Source organism: Lutra lutra, chromosome 5, assembly GCF_902655055.1.
Source record: "Lutra lutra chromosome 5, mLutLut1.2, whole genome shotgun sequence".
NCBI lineage: Eukaryota > Metazoa > Chordata > Mammalia > Carnivora > Mustelidae > Lutra > Lutra lutra.
In genome coordinates this window covers 91312334-91332097 of record NC_062282.1, presented here as the reverse complement: position 1 = coordinate 91332097, position 19764 = coordinate 91312334, and the positions used below count along the sequence as shown (strand labels likewise).

At 39.3% G+C, this 19764-nt stretch overlaps 1 protein-coding gene across 1 annotated transcript in view; it reads left to right on the top strand.

The window, feature by feature from the left end:
* Positions 1–15879, top strand: part of DEPDC1B (DEP domain containing 1B) — an 87352-nt gene extending 71473 nt beyond the window's left edge. Inside the window, exons 8-11 of the mRNA XM_047731184.1 lie at positions 5296–5462; positions 7616–7792; positions 13231–13416; positions 14882–15879. Of these exons, the coding sequence (XP_047587140.1) occupies positions 5296–5462; positions 7616–7792; positions 13231–13416; positions 14882–15043 (692 nt within the window). The 3' untranslated portion in view covers positions 15044–15879. The remainder of the gene's footprint in view (positions 1–5295; positions 5463–7615; positions 7793–13230; positions 13417–14881) is intronic.
* The last annotated feature ends 3885 nt before the right edge of the window (positions 15880–19764 follow it).

Below are 19764 nucleotides of genomic sequence, written 5' to 3'. Positions count from 1 at the left end.
GTTTAGCTCCCTGCAGATGGAACTCTGCTCTACAAGGTCCAGCTGATCTGGGCTCCAGGAACTCCAGTGTTTCTCTTCCCTCTACTATGAGAGATCTCATCTCTGTTCTTTGTTTGGAATGTGCCACTAAGCAGAATGTGAGGAAATTGTATAGCTTATTTGTTTTGTATCCTTTTCTCAGGGATTGTTGTCCTGTCTTATTGCCCCATGGATAGAAACGGTTATTGCATAAAATTTGCCTAGTTTTCTAGTTGTTTGTGGAGGGAGAGTTAGTCTGGTCCTTGCTATTCCATTTTGCTTGGAGTCAGAATTTCCTGTATTTTTAATAAAGCAAGACACTGTCATTTCATTTTTTTTCTTTCCATACAGTTATCAGATTATTCCAAATACCACTTTGGAACAGACCATTCTTTCCTCACTGATTTGTGATGACATTTCTATGATATATTATGTTCCCATGTGTACTTATGCCCCTTTCTAGACTTTTAGCGTTGTCCTATTGGTCTTTCATGTATTCCTAGGGTAGCATCGAACTACAGCTTTGTAACAAATCTTGCTTTCATGTCAGGTGAATCTCTACTCCTAATTCTTGCATTTTATGGACATTGGATAACTTCGTTTATCTTTTTATCTATTTGAATTATTTGATTAGAGTAAGAACTTTCTACCTACTTAAATGAACTTTTTTTTTTTTTTAAGATTTTATTTATTTATTTGATGGAGTGAGAGATCACAAGTAGGCAGAGAGGCTGGCAGAAGTTGGGTGGGGGAAGCAGGCTTCCTGCTGAGCAGAGAGCCTGATGCGGGGCTTGATCCCAGGATCCTGAGATCATGAACTGAGCCGAAGGCCAAGGCTTAACCCACTGAGCCACCCAGGTGCCCCTTAAATGAACTTTTTATTTGAATTATTTGATTGGAGTAAGAAATGAAGGCAAGTCAGCTGTTGTAGTTCATCCTTGAAATCTTGTGTTCAGCCACACAGATGCTGTATCGGTTATATCTATAGCAGATGAAGTACTATTAAAATGTAAGCTTTTTGCCTAAAGAACAATTTTCACTTAGGTTTGATACTAGGATTGTACATTATACATTAAGAGGCAATCCTAGCAAAGACTTCTGTAATCTTTATGTAAACAAGGAGCCAACTATCAAATGGCTGTCAAATGATGTAATAGACTCTCATTAATGGCAACAAAGGCATCCACATTCTCTCTGTGAAAGTCAAGCAAAATTTAATAAAGGTTTTATAGGACCTTCTAACATTACCAGACATTGTTCTTCTTCTTCTTTTTTTTTAAGATTTTATTTATTATTTGACAGAGAGAGAGATCACAAGCAGTCAGAGAGGCAGGCAGAGAGAGAGGAAGGGAAGCAGGCTCCCTGCTGAGCAGAGAGCCCGACGTGGAGCTTGATCCCTGGACCCTGGGATCATGACCGGAGCCGAAGGCAGAGGCTTCAACCCACTGAGCCATCCAGGTGCCCCCAGACATTGTTCTTTGTACCTAATAATAATGTGGACATGAGATTTTTTGCCAGTGACCCCAAGAGTCATAATTGTGAGAGTCTTTGTGAATTATGCATTGTAAATTTGTATATGTGGATGATGTTTACACGTTTATATTTTTTCCCAGCCTATGTAATATGGTTATGCAACCTTTGAGGCAGTTAGGCTTGAGGAGAGCATTCTTAGATGATTTGTCACTCAGTAACACAGCTATGCTGGGGCACTGTGAAATTTTATTTATTCTCTTATTGTAGAGGCCCAGAGCCAAATTCACATCTGTGTACTACTATGCAATACACATTTTAACTGGCTTTTAAAGAGAATCTAGCCAGAGTTGCATCTGATTCACATCATATTTTCCACCCTGGTATTTTAATGCTTTGAAGTTCAGTAGTAGTAATGGTAGTAGTTGCAACAGCCAACATCAATGCTCTTAAAACTTTCAATTCACCTAAGCTTCTCTTTATAGCCCATGGGCCCCCATAACAGTACAATGATTTGGTTTTACAACTGTCCACAACAATTTACTGCTAGGTTAATGGGGATTCATGCCCAAGCATATGCAATCAGTGGGAACTGGGCCTGAAGCCAGATATTCTAGCTCTGTTCCTAGCAAGGGATAGGTCATTGTCATTCCTTCATATGTTCAGAAAATGTTTATAAATCTCCTGTGATCTACAAGGTGCTCTTTTAGCCATTGGAGGTATATCAATAAACAAAACTGACAAGAATCCCTGCCCACGTGGAGCTTATATTGCAGAAAGGCAGAGGGGAGACCATGGTACATAACAAAAAAGTAAATTCCATAATACATTAGGAGGTGATTATGTATAATTAGAAAAAAATAAAGCAGGTGGGGGAACAATATATATATACATGAGACATAATAAGATATGGTGAAATCTGACTGTCCAAATGTGTTTATAATTTGGAAAAAGGATTTGCAGGCTAATGTGATAGAAAGCTTCATGGAAAACATAGAAGGCTTTGTGGAAAAATAGATCTAGAATATAGTGAGTTCTTTCCAGTTCCAGCGCTGCCACTTCATCCAGACCATCAGGCCCTTCATCCTCTTCCTTCCTTGCTACCCTCGCAATCTGTTTTCTCAGCAACTGCCAAAGTACTAAGTAATTCAAGTTAAACGACTCCCCTGCCCAGAGCCCTCTCATGGTTTCTCAGGTTACTCATAATAAAACCTGAAGTCCTTAACAATAGTCTACAAGGTTCTTTGTGGTCTGGCTCTTGCCTTCCACTGTAATGGCATTTCCGACTTGAATGTTCTTATACACTGCTCTCTCTTTACACTGGCCTCACTGCTGTTCCTCACATACTCCACACGGACCCTCATGTCACAATCTTCATAATCACCGTTTCCTCCGCCTTGAAGATGTGTCTCTGTATTTCCTTGGCTTACTCTCATTACCTTCAGATCTCTGCTCAAACTTCACCTCCTTACAGAGAGACCTTTCGTAAAAACCCAGAAGTGTTCTTCTGAGCACATCCCATCACTCCCAGCTTCTTTTCTCTATTTCTACCCATAACATTTTTCCACCTGACATATTTATGTACCACTTTGCTAATTAGCTACTGGAAAGTAAGCTCCATGAGATCAGGAAGGATTTTGTATTATTCCCCACTGTATGTCCTCTTTAAAATATTTCCCAGGGGCGCCTGGGTGGCTCAGTGGGTTAAACCTCTGCCTTTGGCTCGGGTCATGAGCTCAGGGTCCTGGGATCGAGCCGCACATCGTGCTCTCTGCTCAGCGGGGAGCCTGCTTCTCCCCCTCTCTCTGCCTGTCTCTCTACTTGTGATCTCTCTCTCTGTGTCAAATAAATAAATAAAATCTTTAAAAAAATATAGTTCCCAGAATATAGGCAAGGCTTACTGAATATTCATTGGATAAATGAATAAATTAAAATATAGTCATAAACATTTTTTCTCTCCATAGATTTATGTAGAATTGAAAGAAGGTCTAGTGATGATGATCAGCAACAATATTTTCAGTGAACATCTAGGACTGCACTGGGTGTTTGTTTTTTAGAGTGTATCTTATTTATTTATTTATCTATTATTTATTTATTTATTTTAGTTTCATGGGTAGAATTGTGATTCATGTATGCATACAACACCCAGTGCTCATTACATCATGTGCCCTCCTTAATACCCATCACCCAGCTATCCTTTCCCCCCAGCCCCTTCCCTCCAGCAAATCTCAGTTTGTTTCCTATTGTGAAGAGTCTCTTATGGTTTGTCTCCATCTCTGATTTTGTTCTGTTTTATGCTTCTCTGTTTTGTTTCTTAAATTTCACATATGAATGACATCATGTGATAGTTGTCTTCTTCTGACTGATTTATTTTGCTTAGCATAATACTCACTAGTTCTAACCATGTTGCTGCAAATGGCAAAATTTCATTCTTTTGATGGTTATGTACTATTCCATTGTTTGTATGTGTATATCTATATCTGTATCTATCTATCTACATATCACGTCTTCTTTATCCATTCATTTGTCGATGGACATCTGCACTCTTTCTATAGTTTGGCTGTTGTTGACATTGCTGCTATAAATATTGGGGTGCAGGTGCCCCTTTGAATTACTATTTGTATCCTTCAGATAAACACCTAGTTGAACTGGGTATATTAGAGGTCCTCTCCTGCCTCCTTTTCCCTCCCATGCACACCCACTGCCTTTAGGATCAAACCTAAGCTCCTTAGTCTGGCATTCAAGGCCTTCTAAGGTCTCGTCTAAGTTGACCTTTCCAGCTCCACTTCTCCGCCAAGCCCTCACCTTCACGGCCCATGCTGCAGTCCTAAGGAGTGACTTAAAATTCCCCTCAATGCCCCTTGCAGATGTCGCTTGCAGCATCTCTCAGATTTTGCTGCTTGTATTTGATGGGTGTCTCTTCACATCGCATAAGCTCTTCAGAGTAGGGGATCTGGCATATTTTCATATTTCGAGGACTTGGCACAGTTCCTAGCAGAGCATAGGTGGTCAGGAAATCCTTATTGAAAGCCAAAGATGGTTTTGCCTCCAAGACAGAGACTAGCAGGAACTTGAAGAGGTTGGGTATGGAAAAAATAAATTGATGAAAGCAGTTTCGTCTCATCAGAGGGTTTGTTTGGGGACAAATGGGATTGAAGAGAACGCAATATTAGAAAACTTTAATTTTTAGCACAGTATTAGAATACTCTAGTTTGGGTGAGGAGAGATGGCATATAATATGATTGAATTGGTTTACTCAGCTAGAAGAAAACAGCTTACATGAGAGGAAGGGTTATTTGACATGTGTTGTTTGGAAACAAGTACAGCCATCTGTCAGTGGTCTGACTGTAGGCCTGTCAGCCCTATTATTCAGTCTGTAAGAATCATGCCAAATAGTGACCCTGCTCTTCCTGGGGACAAAATATGAGGAGGAGAATTCAGGGCAGTAGTGGTGAATTCATGTCCTTGCTCATCCTGTCTCAGTCCTAGTAACTATGAGTGCTGAGGGTTAGGTTAGACTCAACCTGATGTTGGTTCAGTGGAAAAGAAGGCTGTGAATGTCTGCTTGCATCTGGCAAGGGTGTGAGGGAGGGAAATGGCTGTATTTGTTTTATACATTTGTCATCCCTAGTTGATGGTTTGTATTTTCTGTGCTGATTCAGTGGATCTGTAATCAGTTGGCCCAGCATAGTTGAATATGTGGACACGTTTTGTATAATCTTAATAATATGTATTTTGAAAAATGTAAACATAATAGAGTCAAGGAAGCTATTGGTTTTAAAAGATTAAAAATTTTTTTCTCAAAAGGTTTGTTACAGAAAGAGAAAATGGCTATTGAAGCATTTCAGGTTTGCTGCCTTCTCCTGCCACCTGAAAATAGAAGAAAGTTACAGCTCTTGATGAGGATGATGGCAAGGATCTGCCTAAATAAGGAGATGCCACCCCTATGTGATGGCTTTGGGACCCGAACACTGGTAGGTTGATCTCTAACATCTAACTTGACTTGAGTTTTTGGAATACAGTTCAACTAAATAAAGTTTACTAGCTTGGCAACCCAAGGAAGGCGCCAAGGTAGGCTTGCTCAAAGAGCCACAGCTTGGAAACCGCACAGGTGGGATTACACTTCCAGTGTTGGTGTATTAAAGAACATAATGGAAAGCAAAGTGAGTAGGGATAGAATCTGAATGTAGAGGTATCTGTGGTCTCCTGCCTACTGTCAACATAAACGGAAGGAAGGGAGGACAATAAGGATAAGGGTCCTTTCAAGAAAAAGACATGGGGCGCCTGGGTGGCTCAGTGGGTTAAGCCGCTGCCTTCGGCTCGGGTCGTGATCTCGGGGTCCTGGGATCGAGCCCCACATCGGGCTCTCTGCTCAGTGGGGAGCCTGCTTCCTCCTCTCTCTCTGCCTGCCTCTCTGCCTGCTTGTGATCTCTCTCTGTCAAATAAATAAATAAAATCTTAAAAAAAAAAAAAGACATACTTTCCTCCAAGACAGAAAGGGTTGTGAAGCATTTGTTATTATAACAAGTAGGAGAGGGGCAGCACATATAATGGGGTAAAGAGGAAAGAAATAAAACATAGAGTTGGGCCAGACAGCCTGGGGGGAGACAGAGAATTTGTTCTCTTGGGGTATGATCTAAGGGTCTATGAGTAAGGATATTTCTTAACATATTTTCAATTTGGCTTAAAAACATATATGCTAGTTTTGAATTCTACTTTCTTGTGTCAGCATGTCTTTTAAAATAGGGCTCATGTTTAGAATTTCTTCTATGTAATTTCTTTTTTTTTTTAAGATTTTATTTATTTATTCGATAGAGATCACAAGTAGTCAGAGAGCCAGGCAGAGAGGGGGGGGGAAACAGGCTCCTTGCTGAGCAGAGAGGCCGATGTGGGGCTCGATCCCAGGACCCCGAGATCATGACCCCAGCCAAAGGCAGAGGCTTTAACCCACTGAGCCACCCAGGTGCTCCTTCTATGTAATTTCTTAATTTTCCTCAAAATTGGAGGTCTTAGAGCAAAACTCCTCCTCACTGGGGTATACATACTTCCCATATGCTGGTGAACCACATTATACCCCTGGGGGTCCTCTGGCCCCATTTTAGAAGTGTTGAGTAAGAGTAAAGAAACACTCAGTGTCCAGTAGAGTGAATCTTGCTTGACCTTCCTTTTGGTTGAGTAGATGGATAATGGGGCTAATGGACCCTTCTGAAAAGCTGAAAAAAACTTTGCACCTATTCCCCAGAAGAATGCACATGGAAAATTTTGCATAGAATTTTAGGGCATTAAGGTTCCCCAGTGTCCATAACCTCCAGGTAAAAAATGTCTGTGTGTCTCTATACACATAAGTGTGAGGGTAGACAAAGTATCATCTGCAGTATGTTGATGACATGCAGTCTTATTAAACAAAATTATGTCATTTCATGCTTATAGGTTTTGAAACAAAATTGTCCACAGTAAAATTAGTAGAAAAGGGGGGGAGGGACATCCTTCCAAATCATAGTTAATATGAATTCTATGGAAGCAACTACATAATATTTTTTATATTTCTGTCTGTTGTAAAGAGTCTCATCACTTAATGCACTTGTTATAAAGTCTCATCATTTCATTCAAATGTGATTGTCAGTTGTACACCCAAAATCCTAGAGAAACTAATAGTTAAGTAGGAAAAAATGTAACAGTTGAGGCACATAGGTTGTGCTAGCATATTTCCAAAATTCAAAATGAAATAAGGATATTAGTAAACAAAATGGCTTTAAAGTGCTACATAATTCAAGTGATGGTGGTGATCAAAATTTTTCAGAATTTGTTTATATATATTTAAAACTGTCTGTAAAGAGGTGTGCTTTAAAAGCTGCTCAGACAGGTAGTCTCTGCTGAGTCTCTGTGAGATGAGATGCACCTTCTGTTCACACTGGTTGATAAGAAGATCAGCCCATTGAGATGACCAGGTGTGGCTAGGTGCCAGATAGGATGTGTACCCTGGGCTGTGGGCCATTTCTCATTGACTGGTTACCTTTGGTTTTTGCAGATTTATTAAATGCAGTTCAGCATAGGAAAAAACAACAACAACAACAACAACAAACCTCATCTGTGTTTATTTAAAAAATATCTCCCCCTCTTTTTTCAGATGGTTCAGACATTTTCCCGTTGCATCTTGTGTTCCAAGGATGAAGTAGATTTGGATGAGTTATTAGCTGCTAGGTTGGTGACATTTCTGATGGACAATTACCAAGAGATTCTGAAAGTCCCTTCGGCCTTGCAGACCTCCATAGAGGAGCGTGTGGCTCATCTACGAAGGGTCCAGGTAAAGGAAGGGGTATTAACAGTCCTTTAAAATTGCCAGCAGAAAGTCCTGTAAACTTGCTAGACCTCTTGGGATTTCTAAATATGAAGAATTAAGTGAATAAATGTGTACAAATTGCTTCCAATGGGGCTTGGTACATGGTGGCCACCATGTGCGTTTAAAAATTTGGAAAATTTTTGAAATGTTTACTAGTTTTATTATGTTGGTCAGTGCTCCATACTTCTGATTGCAAACTCCTTAAATGATAACCTATTTGGATTTTCGTTTCCAAAGGAGTTAAAATTGGCCTTACCTGTCCTATAAAACTTGTGAAGAGTAGAATGCTCTACTATAAAACCTCTAGCTTAGGGGCGCCTGGGTGGCTCAGTGGGTTAAAGCCTCTGCCTTCGGCTCAGGTCATGATCTCAGGGTTCTGAGATTGAGTCCCGCATCAGGTTCTCTGCTTCAGCAGGAAGCCTGCTTCCCTCTCTCTGTCTCTGTCTGCCTCTCTGCCTACTTGAGCTCTCTGTCTGTCAAATAAATAAATTTTAAAAAAATCTTAAAAAAAAATAAAAAAAAATAAAACCTCTAGCTTAAATATCTGATGTACAGCAGGTCCTCTTTGAAATTTAGCCTATTGTTATTTTTGTTGTTATTGTTATATTAAAGTGATACAAAAGAAATATAATACATGACTGTATATGGGCCCCAAAGTGAGGTGTGTATAAGTCTGTGGGTGCAGACACTTGATAAAGGCAGACAGAAGTCTGCTTGGCTCCTTCTGAATGAGTGGCCCTCTTTCTGCTTAAGTACTTTTTGAAGTTCCACAATTAAGGACCAGTGAAATGCTACCTCCTGAAGTATTATTAAAGTTGATAATGTTCATGTTTTCAGTGTGCAATTTAAATTTTTAATAATTGAAAATTAAAATTTTAAAAATGAAAAATTAGGGCGCCTGGGTGGCTCAGTGGGTTGAGCTGCTGCCTTCGAAGTCTTTTAAAAAAAAAAAAAAAAGTAAAATGAAAAATTAAACTGTTCATGTTTCCAGTGTGCCTACGTGGCTTTGTTGGTTGAGTGTCTGACTCTTAATTTCAGCTCAGGTCATAATCTCAGGCTTGTGGGATTGAGCCCCCCTCTACCTTGAGCTCTGCGCTCAGCTGGGATTCTGCTTCTCTCCTTCTCCTTCTGCCCCCCTGCTGCCATACTCTGTGTGTATGTCTAAATTAAATAAATCTTAAAAAAAAATTAAAAAATTAAAATAGTTTTGGTAATTATCAACCTTAAATATGTTGAAAGAATTGGGAAATATAGAAAATGCACACCAAGGGCACCTGGGTGGCTCAGAGGTTTAAGCCTCTGCCTTAGGCTCAGGTCATGGTATCAGGGTCCTGAGATCGAGCCCCGAATCAGGCTCTCTGCTCAGCAGGGAGCCTGCTTCCCCCTTTCTCTGCCTACTTGTGATCTCTCTCTCCGTGTCAAATAAATAAATAAAATCTAGGGGCGCCTAGGTGGCTCAGTGGGTTAAAGCCTCTGCCTTCGGCCCAGGTCATGATCCCGGAGTCCTGGGATCGAGCCCCGTATCGGGCTCTCTGCTCAGCGGGGAGCCTGCTTCCCCCTCTCTCTCTGCCTGCCTCTCTGCCTACTTGTGATCTCTGTCTGTCAAATAAATAAATAAAATCTTAAATAAATAAATAAATAATTGATTAAAAAAAAAAAAGAAAGAAAAGAAAATGCACACCAAAAACTATAACATCCAATGTTCAGTTAGTATTACAGAATTTCAGGTGTTTATCTGTGCTTTGTCTTTTGTTTTCTTTTCTTTTCTTTTTTCTTGCTTTTTCTTTTTCTTTCTCTTCTTGTCCTCTCCTCCGTTCTCCTCTCCTCTCTTCACTTTTCCTTCCTTCCTTCCTTCCTGCCTCCCTCCCTATCTCTCGTTTATGCCTTATTTTCTCTTGACAATACAAGAAATATTTCCTGTATCACTAAATATTCTTGACTGACCTCATGGTGGTTGAGAGCTTGGACCCTGAAGCTAAGCAGTGCTTGTATTCCTCATGTGCCATTTATTGGTCCTGTGACCTCAGGCACATTTTATTTTATTTTTTTTTTTCAGACACATTTTTTAATGTGTCTCTGCTTCAGCCTCTACCCAGTATCTCTCTTTTCTCATCTGTAAAATGAGATAATAACAGTTAATACCTATCTCCTAGGGATGTTTTAGGGGTTGAATGGCTTAAGATGTGTAAAGTGCTTAGAATGATATTTATTACATAGTAGTCCCTCAGTTGGTAGCTGCTGTGGTTAAGATTATTATCATCATTAGTGTTATATTATTCCACAATATTGTTATTATTGTTAGTATAGTATTCCATAACATGGATCTATACCATAATTTATTTAAATGGTTTTCTTTGGCTAATATTTAGGTGGTTTCCATTTTCCCCTCTATTTTGCAAATAATAAAATGGTAAACATTTTTGTAGCTAGATTTTTGGGGGGATGATCCATGATTATGTTCTAAGAATGAATTTTTAGGAGTGGCATTACATGGTCAAAGGCCAGGGATGTATTTTAAGTATTGATTGCGTATTGCCAAATTTCCCTTCAGAATGATTGTTCTGATTCATTTTCCCATGAGTAGTCTAAGAAACTTTGCATGCTTCTTATTAATATATATATATATCTTTGCCATTTTAATTAGTAAAAAGTGTAACCTTACTGCTGCTTTAGTTAAATCTCCCCCAATATGTTTATTACCCACACTTTAAAAAAAAAAAAAGTAGAGAAGAAAAGAAACTGAATATCTGCAAAGAGAAGGGATGGCAATAGCGAGGTTGCCCTGTCTACTGGCTCGGTTCACGGTTCCCAAAGCATAGACCATGCAGCACCTCCTAAGTGAACCCTTTCCTCTCTGCTGAAGATCAGAAGGCTGAGCTCTGCTGATTCATTTAACAGCAGATTAGCATGATCTTGTGGAGGGGTACTGCCCTGGCACTAAGTGAAGCCAGTAACCGTTCATTTGTCCAATTACATTTGCTTTCTTGGAAGTACTCAGTGGAATCGTGGAACAGTTGTTTCTTTTTTTTTTTTTTTTCTTTTTTTTAAATGGCAGTGATAAAGATATTCTTTTTTTTTTTTTTAAGATTTTTTATTTATTTGACAGAGAGAGATCACAAGTGGGTGGAGAGGCAGGCAGAGAGAGAGAGAGAGGAGGAAGCAGGCTCCCTGCAGAGCAGAGAGCCCGATGTGGGACTTGATCCCAGAACCCTGAGATCATGACCTGAGCTGAAGGCAGAGGCTTAACCACTGAGCCACCCAGGTGCCCGGAACAGTTGTTTCATACTCAGAGATCCACTCTCTCACATGGCCTGCTCAGCCCTGACAGCATGGCATATCCAGGACAGGGCTTCTTGGAAAAGGAAGTGTTCGTTGGATTGCTCTGGAGGTTTCAGGCCTGACCCTGTGATAGGTAAATTTTGAGGTGGTCATTGTCTTTGACACCAACCTTCTATTAGCCTTGACTGCAGCCCTCTTCTTCCTTTTGTGCCCTTTAATCATGGGTATCTGGTATTTTTCTTACTAGGGTTCTGGCTGCAGAAGAACTATAGGTGTTATATTTTGGGGAAGACAGAACTCTTGGAGTCTGAACTTAAATACTTTTAATTTTCTTTGTTATTCATGTAACATTGACATACAATGTTATACTGGAAGTTTGTACCTCTGAATCCCCTTCATCAATTCGCTGATTCCCGCCCCCCCACCTCCATGCCCCCTTTTCTTTGGCAGCCAACAGTTTGTTCTCTGTATTTAAGAATCTGTTCAGTTTTTTTGCTTGTTTTGTATTTCTGTGGTGGTGTTATTCCTCCTCCTTTATTTCTGATTTTATTTATTTGAGTCCTCTCTCTTTTTATGTTGTTAAGTCTGGCTTAAGGTTTATCAATTTTGTTTTTCTTTTCAAAGAGACTGTTCTTGGTTTCATTGATTTCTTTTTATTTTTTTATTTTTTAAAGATTTTATTTATTTATTTGACAGATCACAGGTAGGCAGAGAGACGGTGGCGGGGGCAGGGGGGAGAAGCAGGCTCCCTGCTGAGCAGAGAGCTCGATGTGGGGCTCGATCCCAGGACCCCAAGATCATGACCTGAGCCGAAGGCAGAGGCTTAACCCACTGAGCCACCCAGGCGCCCTTTGATTTTTTTTTTTTTAACTCTCTTTTTCGTTTATTGCCACTCTATTTTTATTATTACCTTCCTTCTATTAGCTTTGGTCTTTGTCCTTTTTTCTAATTTCCTTTAAGTGTAAGGTTAGGGCATTTATTGTCATTTTTCTAGCTTCTTGAGATAGGTCTTCATCACTATAAACTTCCCTCTTTGAACTGCTTTTACTCTGTTCTGAAGATTGGGACCATTGTGTTTTCATTTAATTTGTCTCCTTGTATTCTTTTACTCCCTCTTTGATTTCTTCACTGACCTATTGGTTATTTAGTAGCATACGTTTGTGTCTTTTCTAGGTTGGTTGGTTTGTTTGTAACTGATTTCTACTTTTACACTGTTTTGGTTAGAAAAGATGCTTGTTATTATTTTAGTCTTCTTAAATTTATTGAGATTTAAATTTATTGTGGCTTAACATGTGATTTATCCTGGAAGATGTTCCATGTGCACTTGAAAAGAGTGTGTATTATGCTGTATTTGAGTGGAAATTTCTGTATATATTTGTTAGGTCCACCTAATCTAATGTCTTGTTCAAAACCACTATTTCCTTGTTGATTTTCTGTCTGGATGCCTTCTCCATTGATGTAAGTGGGGTGTTAAAGACTCCTATTATGATTGTATTACCATCAATTTCCCTCTTTATGTCTGTTAATATTTGCTTTGTTTATGTAGGTGTGAAATTAATATTTTTAATGGATGTTCATTTATTTATAAGTCTTAGCATCATCTTTCCTCTTTTTTCTCCATTTTCCCTTTTGCCCTGTACAGTGTTTGTACATTTGTTTTCTTGCTTTTTACTGTTGACGTATTTGGAGATGTTGTAGTACTTCTCCGTACATAACAGCCATACTACATGTGTGCCTCTATCCTTTCCCAAGGAAGGGAGGTCAGATCCTCCAGATGTGGGAAGGAACTTCCAGAGGAGGAGGTTCACTATTGTAATGAATTACTTTTGTCAACATGTTTAGTTTATGTTTCAATTTAAGATTTTATTTAAAAGAGCCCACAGGTTTTCTGTTTATCAAAATGGTTCTTGGGTTAAAAAAGGTAAGAACTCTTATTTAAAACTGTGGCTTTAAGTGATTTTTTTCAAATTTATAGAAACACTTTTACTTTTTAATAAAGAGTTTTTCCAAACAAATTGAAGAATGACATGGCATTCCCAGGAGGAGATATGCTCTATTTGATCTGAACCAGAACTTATATGCAAATATGCTTATGTCTTTCACTATTAATCCTTTTGCCTCAGATAAAATACCCAGGAGCCGATATGGATATCACTTTATCTGCCCCGTCATTTTGCCGTCAGATCAGTCCAGAGGAATTTGAATACCAGAGAGCATATGGCTCTCAGGAACCTCTGGCAGCTTTGTTGGAGGAAGTCATAACAGATGCAAAACTCACCAGCAAAGAGAAGAAGAAAAAATTGAAGCAGGTGAAAAGAATGTTCTTCAGAAGCCATGTCTTCTTCCTACTAGTCTTAATATTGTTTTTTCTTTTTATTCTCTGCTTTAATGGGTTTCATGTGAATCTCATCTTCTGAGATGTAGCAGTTTTGAAAGTATATTATTCAAGTCATATACTCCAGAAGTCTCAAGGATGTACTCAGTTGTGATGAGTTTCCCACATCTTATTCTCCAGTGTAGATATTTTACCATTATTGAGCTCTTCATTTATGGAGCTGCTTTCTGTTATTTGTCCTTTGTTTGGGTATTTGGCACGATGTGAGTTAATGGAACAGTTACTTTAAATTCTGAGAAGCTACCAAATGAAGATAGATTCCTCTGATTTTTTCCGAAAAGTAAGTTGTACTGAATTTGCAGATATAAGATGTGTAAAATTGAAGAGGCTTTGGTTTTAGATAGCCAGGATTTGGGGTTTAGTTCCTGCTAGGCTACACAGCTTTGGGTTTCATTGAAGAGCTGTTAGTTAAAAATAGATATACTTTGGGACGCCTGGGTGGCTCAGTTGGTTAAGCAGCTGCCTTCGGCTCAGGTCATGATCCCAGCGTCCTGGGATCGAGTCCCACATCGGGGCTCCTTGCTCGGCGGGGAGCCTGCTTCTCCCTCTGCCTCTGCCTACCACTCTGTCTGCCTGTGCTCACGTGCGCTCTCTCTCTCTCTCTCTCTCTCTCGAACAAATAAAAAATAAATAAAATAAAAATAAAAAAAATAAAAATAGATATACTTTGACCATTCTTAGAGTAGTGATTCAAGATTAAGGGAATGGTTTTTATTTTTCAAGACTGATTCCTGCAAGCTTGATTCCTGATCATACCATACATTTGGAATTATACACAGAGCACCAGAGTTCTAGACTCCCAATCATATTTTTCTCAGTAATTTTGGAGAAGAGTTCAGTGTTGGGGATCAAAGAAAAACATTATTGCCTCTCTTTAAGCTTTTATATATACTGGAACGTTTTCCCTTCCATTTGAGCAGAAGCAGGTGGGGCTGAGTTGGAGAGGCAGGGAGATCGTGAAATGTAGTTGGGCCAAAATTTTCTTCACCCATATAGAACATAAGTTATTTTCAAGTCAGAATTACGTGTGACTATTTTTAAAGTGAAGCCTATTTATAGTTAGCAAGCAGAGGAAATTTTAAGAAATAGGACTGAAATGAGAAGTTTGTTTGAAGGTTGGATCAAATTAAAGTTGAATTAGATCTGTAGCAAGTGGAATTAAATGATCTCACGAAAAGAAATGGATTTGTGTTGGAGTGAATTTGATTATGATTTGTCATCGTCTTATTCTCTTTCTGATGGAAAACAATAAACATTAAAACAAAATAAAGACAGCTTCTTATGGAATCAGATCAGGAAGTCTTTAATTTTAAAATTAGATCACCTAATTTTATTGGTTCTTATCTGTTTTTTTACTCATCTTGAATTTTTTTTTTCAGTTTCAAAAATCCTATCCCGCAGTCTACCAAGAGCGATTTCCTACACCAGAAAGTGAAGCACTTCTGTTTCCTGAGAAACCGAAGCCGAAACCACAGCTGCTAATGTGGGCACTAAAAAACCCTTTCCAACCATTTCAAAGAACTAGAAGTTTTCGGATGTAGTACTTCCATAGCTGTTAGAGAGCTCTGTTGTTGCCTTGAGCAAATGGGTGGTTAGAGAAGGACTATGGTGGTGGAAGAAGGAAGAGCAGACAATAGAGACTACTGAAATATAAAGTGACCGGACTTCCAAAAATGTTGAGCCATTATCAGTATTTTTGTAAAACTCAGTGCTATTTTTAAAGTGTAAAAATCAGTTAAAATTTAGACAAATATACAGTGGTAATGTTAATGTGTTTGTAATTGTTACAAAAGTTAAGGATTTTTATTTTTTTATTCGTTGTTTTTCATGGTGTTAATAAAATAATTATGTGTTCATTTAGTTACTGATGTCTTTGTTATAACCAAGCCTTAAAAATAGTGTACATACTTGAGTAAGAAAGACCGTGGGGTACTGTTACTGTGATGCTGTTGATATCATAGCTTAATAGTTCTGATTTCTCTTTTGTAAAATCTCATTTTCAATGTTGCACCAAGATTCTTAATGTCCAGTATTATGATGGCTCTGTCTTTCATTGAGGATTCATTGGATGTTATGGCAGATATAACTAAAGCTGGTTCTTTAATAACATATATATTAGCTGGTGTTTACCGCTAGGTGGAGAAGATGTTCATTTTCCTGCAGTGGTATAATTTCAGTCTTGGCTGAAAATGGAGAATTGAACTGAATAAACTTTTTTGGTCCTGCTTATACCAGTGATTGTAAGTCAGATCTCTGTTATTTCATGGAAAACACAAATGGACTAAGTAAAGTGAGACTACTTCCTTTATATTTCCCCCAACTCCCTTATCCTTTTGAAAATAAATGGACTGTAAATAAATACTGTATTTTGTTTCAACTTGGTTCTTTTATTTCTCCAAAAAGGGATTCTCTAGTATCATCCATGCTTTTTTCAAGCCCAGCTAACACCTTGATAATCGTCATTCTGAACTCCAGATCTGACATCTTACTAATGTTCATATTGATTAGGTCCCTAGCTGTCATTACGGGCTCTTGCTCTTCTTCTTCTTCTTTTTTTTTTTTTTTGAGGTGAGTTTTTCTGCCTTGTCATTGTATCCAGATAAGAATAGAAGAATGAGAGAACAAAATACTAAAAGGGTAGCAACAACCCCAGAAAAATATATACTTAACCAAATTAGAAAAGACCCCAAATGGGGGGTGGGGGAGGGGGGAAGAAAGGAGAAAAAAAATTATATATATGTATGTATATATGTGTATGTATATGTACACACTTGATTTTGGGTGTATTTTGGTCTGTTAAAAGAAACTGCTTCCCAAAATTTTAAGTAAAGAAAAACATATATATACAAAAATAAGGGTAAACACGATGAAGGGATGGAATATGACTATAAAGGTGAACATTTTAAAAAGATTCTAAAAAAGGGATTGATAAGAAGTTGGTTGAAAAAAGAAAGAAAAAAAAAAAAAGGAAAAAAATGTGATCAGGCTGGAGACTAGAACAAAGCCATGCATTAGATTTAGGGTATATTTTGATCTGTTAGAAGAATCTGTATCCCAAAATTTTAAAGAAAGAAAAATCTATATGTATATAAAAAATAAAGCTAAATATAATGAAGGGACAGACTATGACTATAACAATGAAAATTTAAAAAGATTTTTGAAAAGGTATTGATAGGATAAAACAGTTAGAAATCATTAAAATAGGAAAGAGGAAAAATTTAGAAAGATAGAATAAGAAAAAAAAATTTTAATATTTACCTTTGAGGGGCATCTGGTGGCTCAGATTGAGCCCCACATTGGGCTCCCTGCTCCGTGAGAAGCCTGCTTCTCCCTCTCCCACTCCCCTTGCTTGTGTTCTCTTTCTCTGTCAAATAAATAAACAAAATCTTAAAAAAAAAAATTTAACTTTGAAAGACTAAAGGATCATGGGAAGAAAGCCATGAGTTCTCTATGTGTTGCTTTCCCCTCACTCTGAAGTTCTGCAGTTCTCATTGATCAGTACACTTGGTCTTGGCTGGATGTTCCTGCTCATCTTCTGCGGGAGGGGCCTGTTGCACTGATTCTCAAATGTCTTTGTCGGAGGCGGAATTGTGCCGCCCTTGCCAGGGGCCAGGGTAAGTTAGAGCTTTGGAGGACGGGGATGAAGATGTTGGCCTCCCAATCTCCAGGTGGAGGAGCCTAGAGCTTGGGGCCCCACTCCTCAGTGCACCTTCAGAGAAAAGCAGTCAATCCCTCCCATCTCCCTGGTCTCTGGCTGCACTCCCAGCTCACCAGGCTTGTGATCAAGAGTTTCTGTCTCTGGCACACGGCTCCATTTGGAGTCTCCAAACCCAGCAGATTCCTGCCTCCAGAGAAGGAAGCGGAGTCTCCCTGGATCTGCCACTTATGGGGTCCCTGCTCAAAGAACAGGGGTCCAACTGTGCCTCAGATCACAGTTTAAGGTAACCCCGAGCTGAGAGCTCACTCCTCAGCTCCATCTTTGTAGCCGGCTCTCCACTCTGATACCTGGGAACTCTACCACACTCAGGCACCCCTGGTCTTTTTGTGTCCTCGTGGGACCACACTGTCCGAGACCACACTGTCCCCGTGAGAGCTCCACCCACGCTTAGCTCTGGAGTGACGTCCCTCAGTGGAGCAGACTTCTAAAAGTTCCAATTTTGTGTTCCACTCTCTACTGCTTGCTGGGAGCTGGCCCCTCCCCCCACAGTCTGTATTCCTGTATATCACCTCTGATTCATTTCTCTGCACGTCCTACCTTACAGAAAGTGGTTGCTTTTCTGTTCATAGAATTGCTGCTATCCTCTTCTTCTCTCTGCTCTTGAGTTTGTAGGTGTCCAGAATGGTTTGATAACTATCTAGCTGAACTCCTGGGACCTGATGGTTTCTCTGTCTCCTACTCTTCTGCCATCTTGCTCCTCCTTGTTCTGCCCTTTGGACTGAATTTTCCTTGCCTTTCTGATCTGGCCCTGTTCTTTTGTAGCAGAATGCCTCCTATATTTGACTCTGATTTTGTTTACTTAAAAATGGATAAAAGTGGGGCACCTGGGTGGCTTAGTGGGTTAAAGCCTCTGCCTTCGGCTTAGGTCATGATCCCAGGGTTTTGGGATTGAGCCCTGCCTCGGGCTCTCTGCTCAGTTGGGAGCCTGCTTCCCCCTCTCTCTGCCTACTTGTGATCTCTCTCTGTCAAATAAATAAATGAAATCTTTAAAAAAAAGAAAGTTAAAAAAATGGATAAAAGTATTCCTATTGATATGGGTGCCACCTTTCCTTACAAATATGTAAAGTAATAGGAGATGTTTAGTGTCTCAAGATTTGTTTTCAGACTTTGGAATAATGTTTAGAGGAAAGAATAAGTCTACTGCTCTCTTTGCCCTTTAACGTAGAGTGTGCTTTCCAGAATCTCCTCTCCTATTGAATATATGACCTATATATATTCTATATATAGAATATATGAATATATTCTAAAGAATATATTTCTTTAGAAATATATGACCATTTTTTTTAAGATACACTAAAAAAAAAAAAAAAGATTATTTATTTTAGAAAGAGAGCGTGGGGTGGGGAGGGACAGAGGGAGAGGGAGAGAGAAAATCTCCAGCAGACTCCTGGCTGTGTGAGGAGCCTGATGTGGGGCCTGATCCCACTACCCTGAGATCATAGCCTGAGCTGAAATTAAGAATCAGACTCTTGCTCATATATAGCATAAAACTGATTTTTATATCCAACCTCCGTGATAGACTTTTCTATTAATTCTAAGCATCTAGTGTGATCTTTTTGGATTTGCTATGTTCACTACATTCACTACATAATAAGCAAACAATGACAGTTTTTTGTTTTTCATTACTGTGGTTGACATCATTTAAAATGTCCCCTGTAATCCTCTTGGTATTTGTCCCAATGTATAATCTTTCCTTGAGTGTAAGTTGGATCTAGTGATATATTTGTAACAAACAGAATATGGCAAAAGTGATAGGATATCTCTTTTGAGATTAGATCACAAAAAAGCTCTGGTTTCCATCTTGCTTGCCCTCTCCCTTAATCTCTCCCAGGCCTGCTCTGAGGAAAGCCAGCCTCCCTGTGTGAGGTGCCCTACAGAGAGGCCCATCAGGCAAGGAACTCCTGTCTCTGCCCACTAGCTAGTGAGGACATGAGGCCTACCAACAGCTGGATGAATGATCTTGAAAGTGGATATTCTGAGGCTTGCCAACAGCCACGTGAGTGATCTTGGAAGAACGTTCTCTCAGACAAGCCTTGAGGTGAAGGCCACCTTAGCTGACACCTTGACGGCACCCTGGGACAGGCTCTGAGCTAAAGGACTCTACTAAGCTCTTCCTGGATTCCAGACCCGTAGAAACTGTGAGGTAATAAATATTTGTTGTTTCTAACCACTTAATTTTGGGGTAATTTGTTGTGATGTGATAGATACAATACACCTAATTCTGATTTCCTCCTTCCTTCCTCCTTCCCTTTGTCCCTTTCTTCCTTCCCTCCTTCATTTTTTAAAATTATAAAATGTCACAATCTCTGGTAATGCATTTGTTTGCAGCCTTTTCATATTTTTATATATTAGTTGTAGCCCTTGTAAACAGCATATGGTGGGATTTTTTTTTTTTAAGATCCCAGCGTGACAATTTTTGTTTCTAACTGTAACATTTAAACAAATTGTATTTAGGGACGCCTGGGTGGCTCAGTTGGTTGAGCAGCTGCCTTTGGCTCAGGTCATGATCCCAGCATCCTGGGATCGAGTCCCACATCGGGCTCC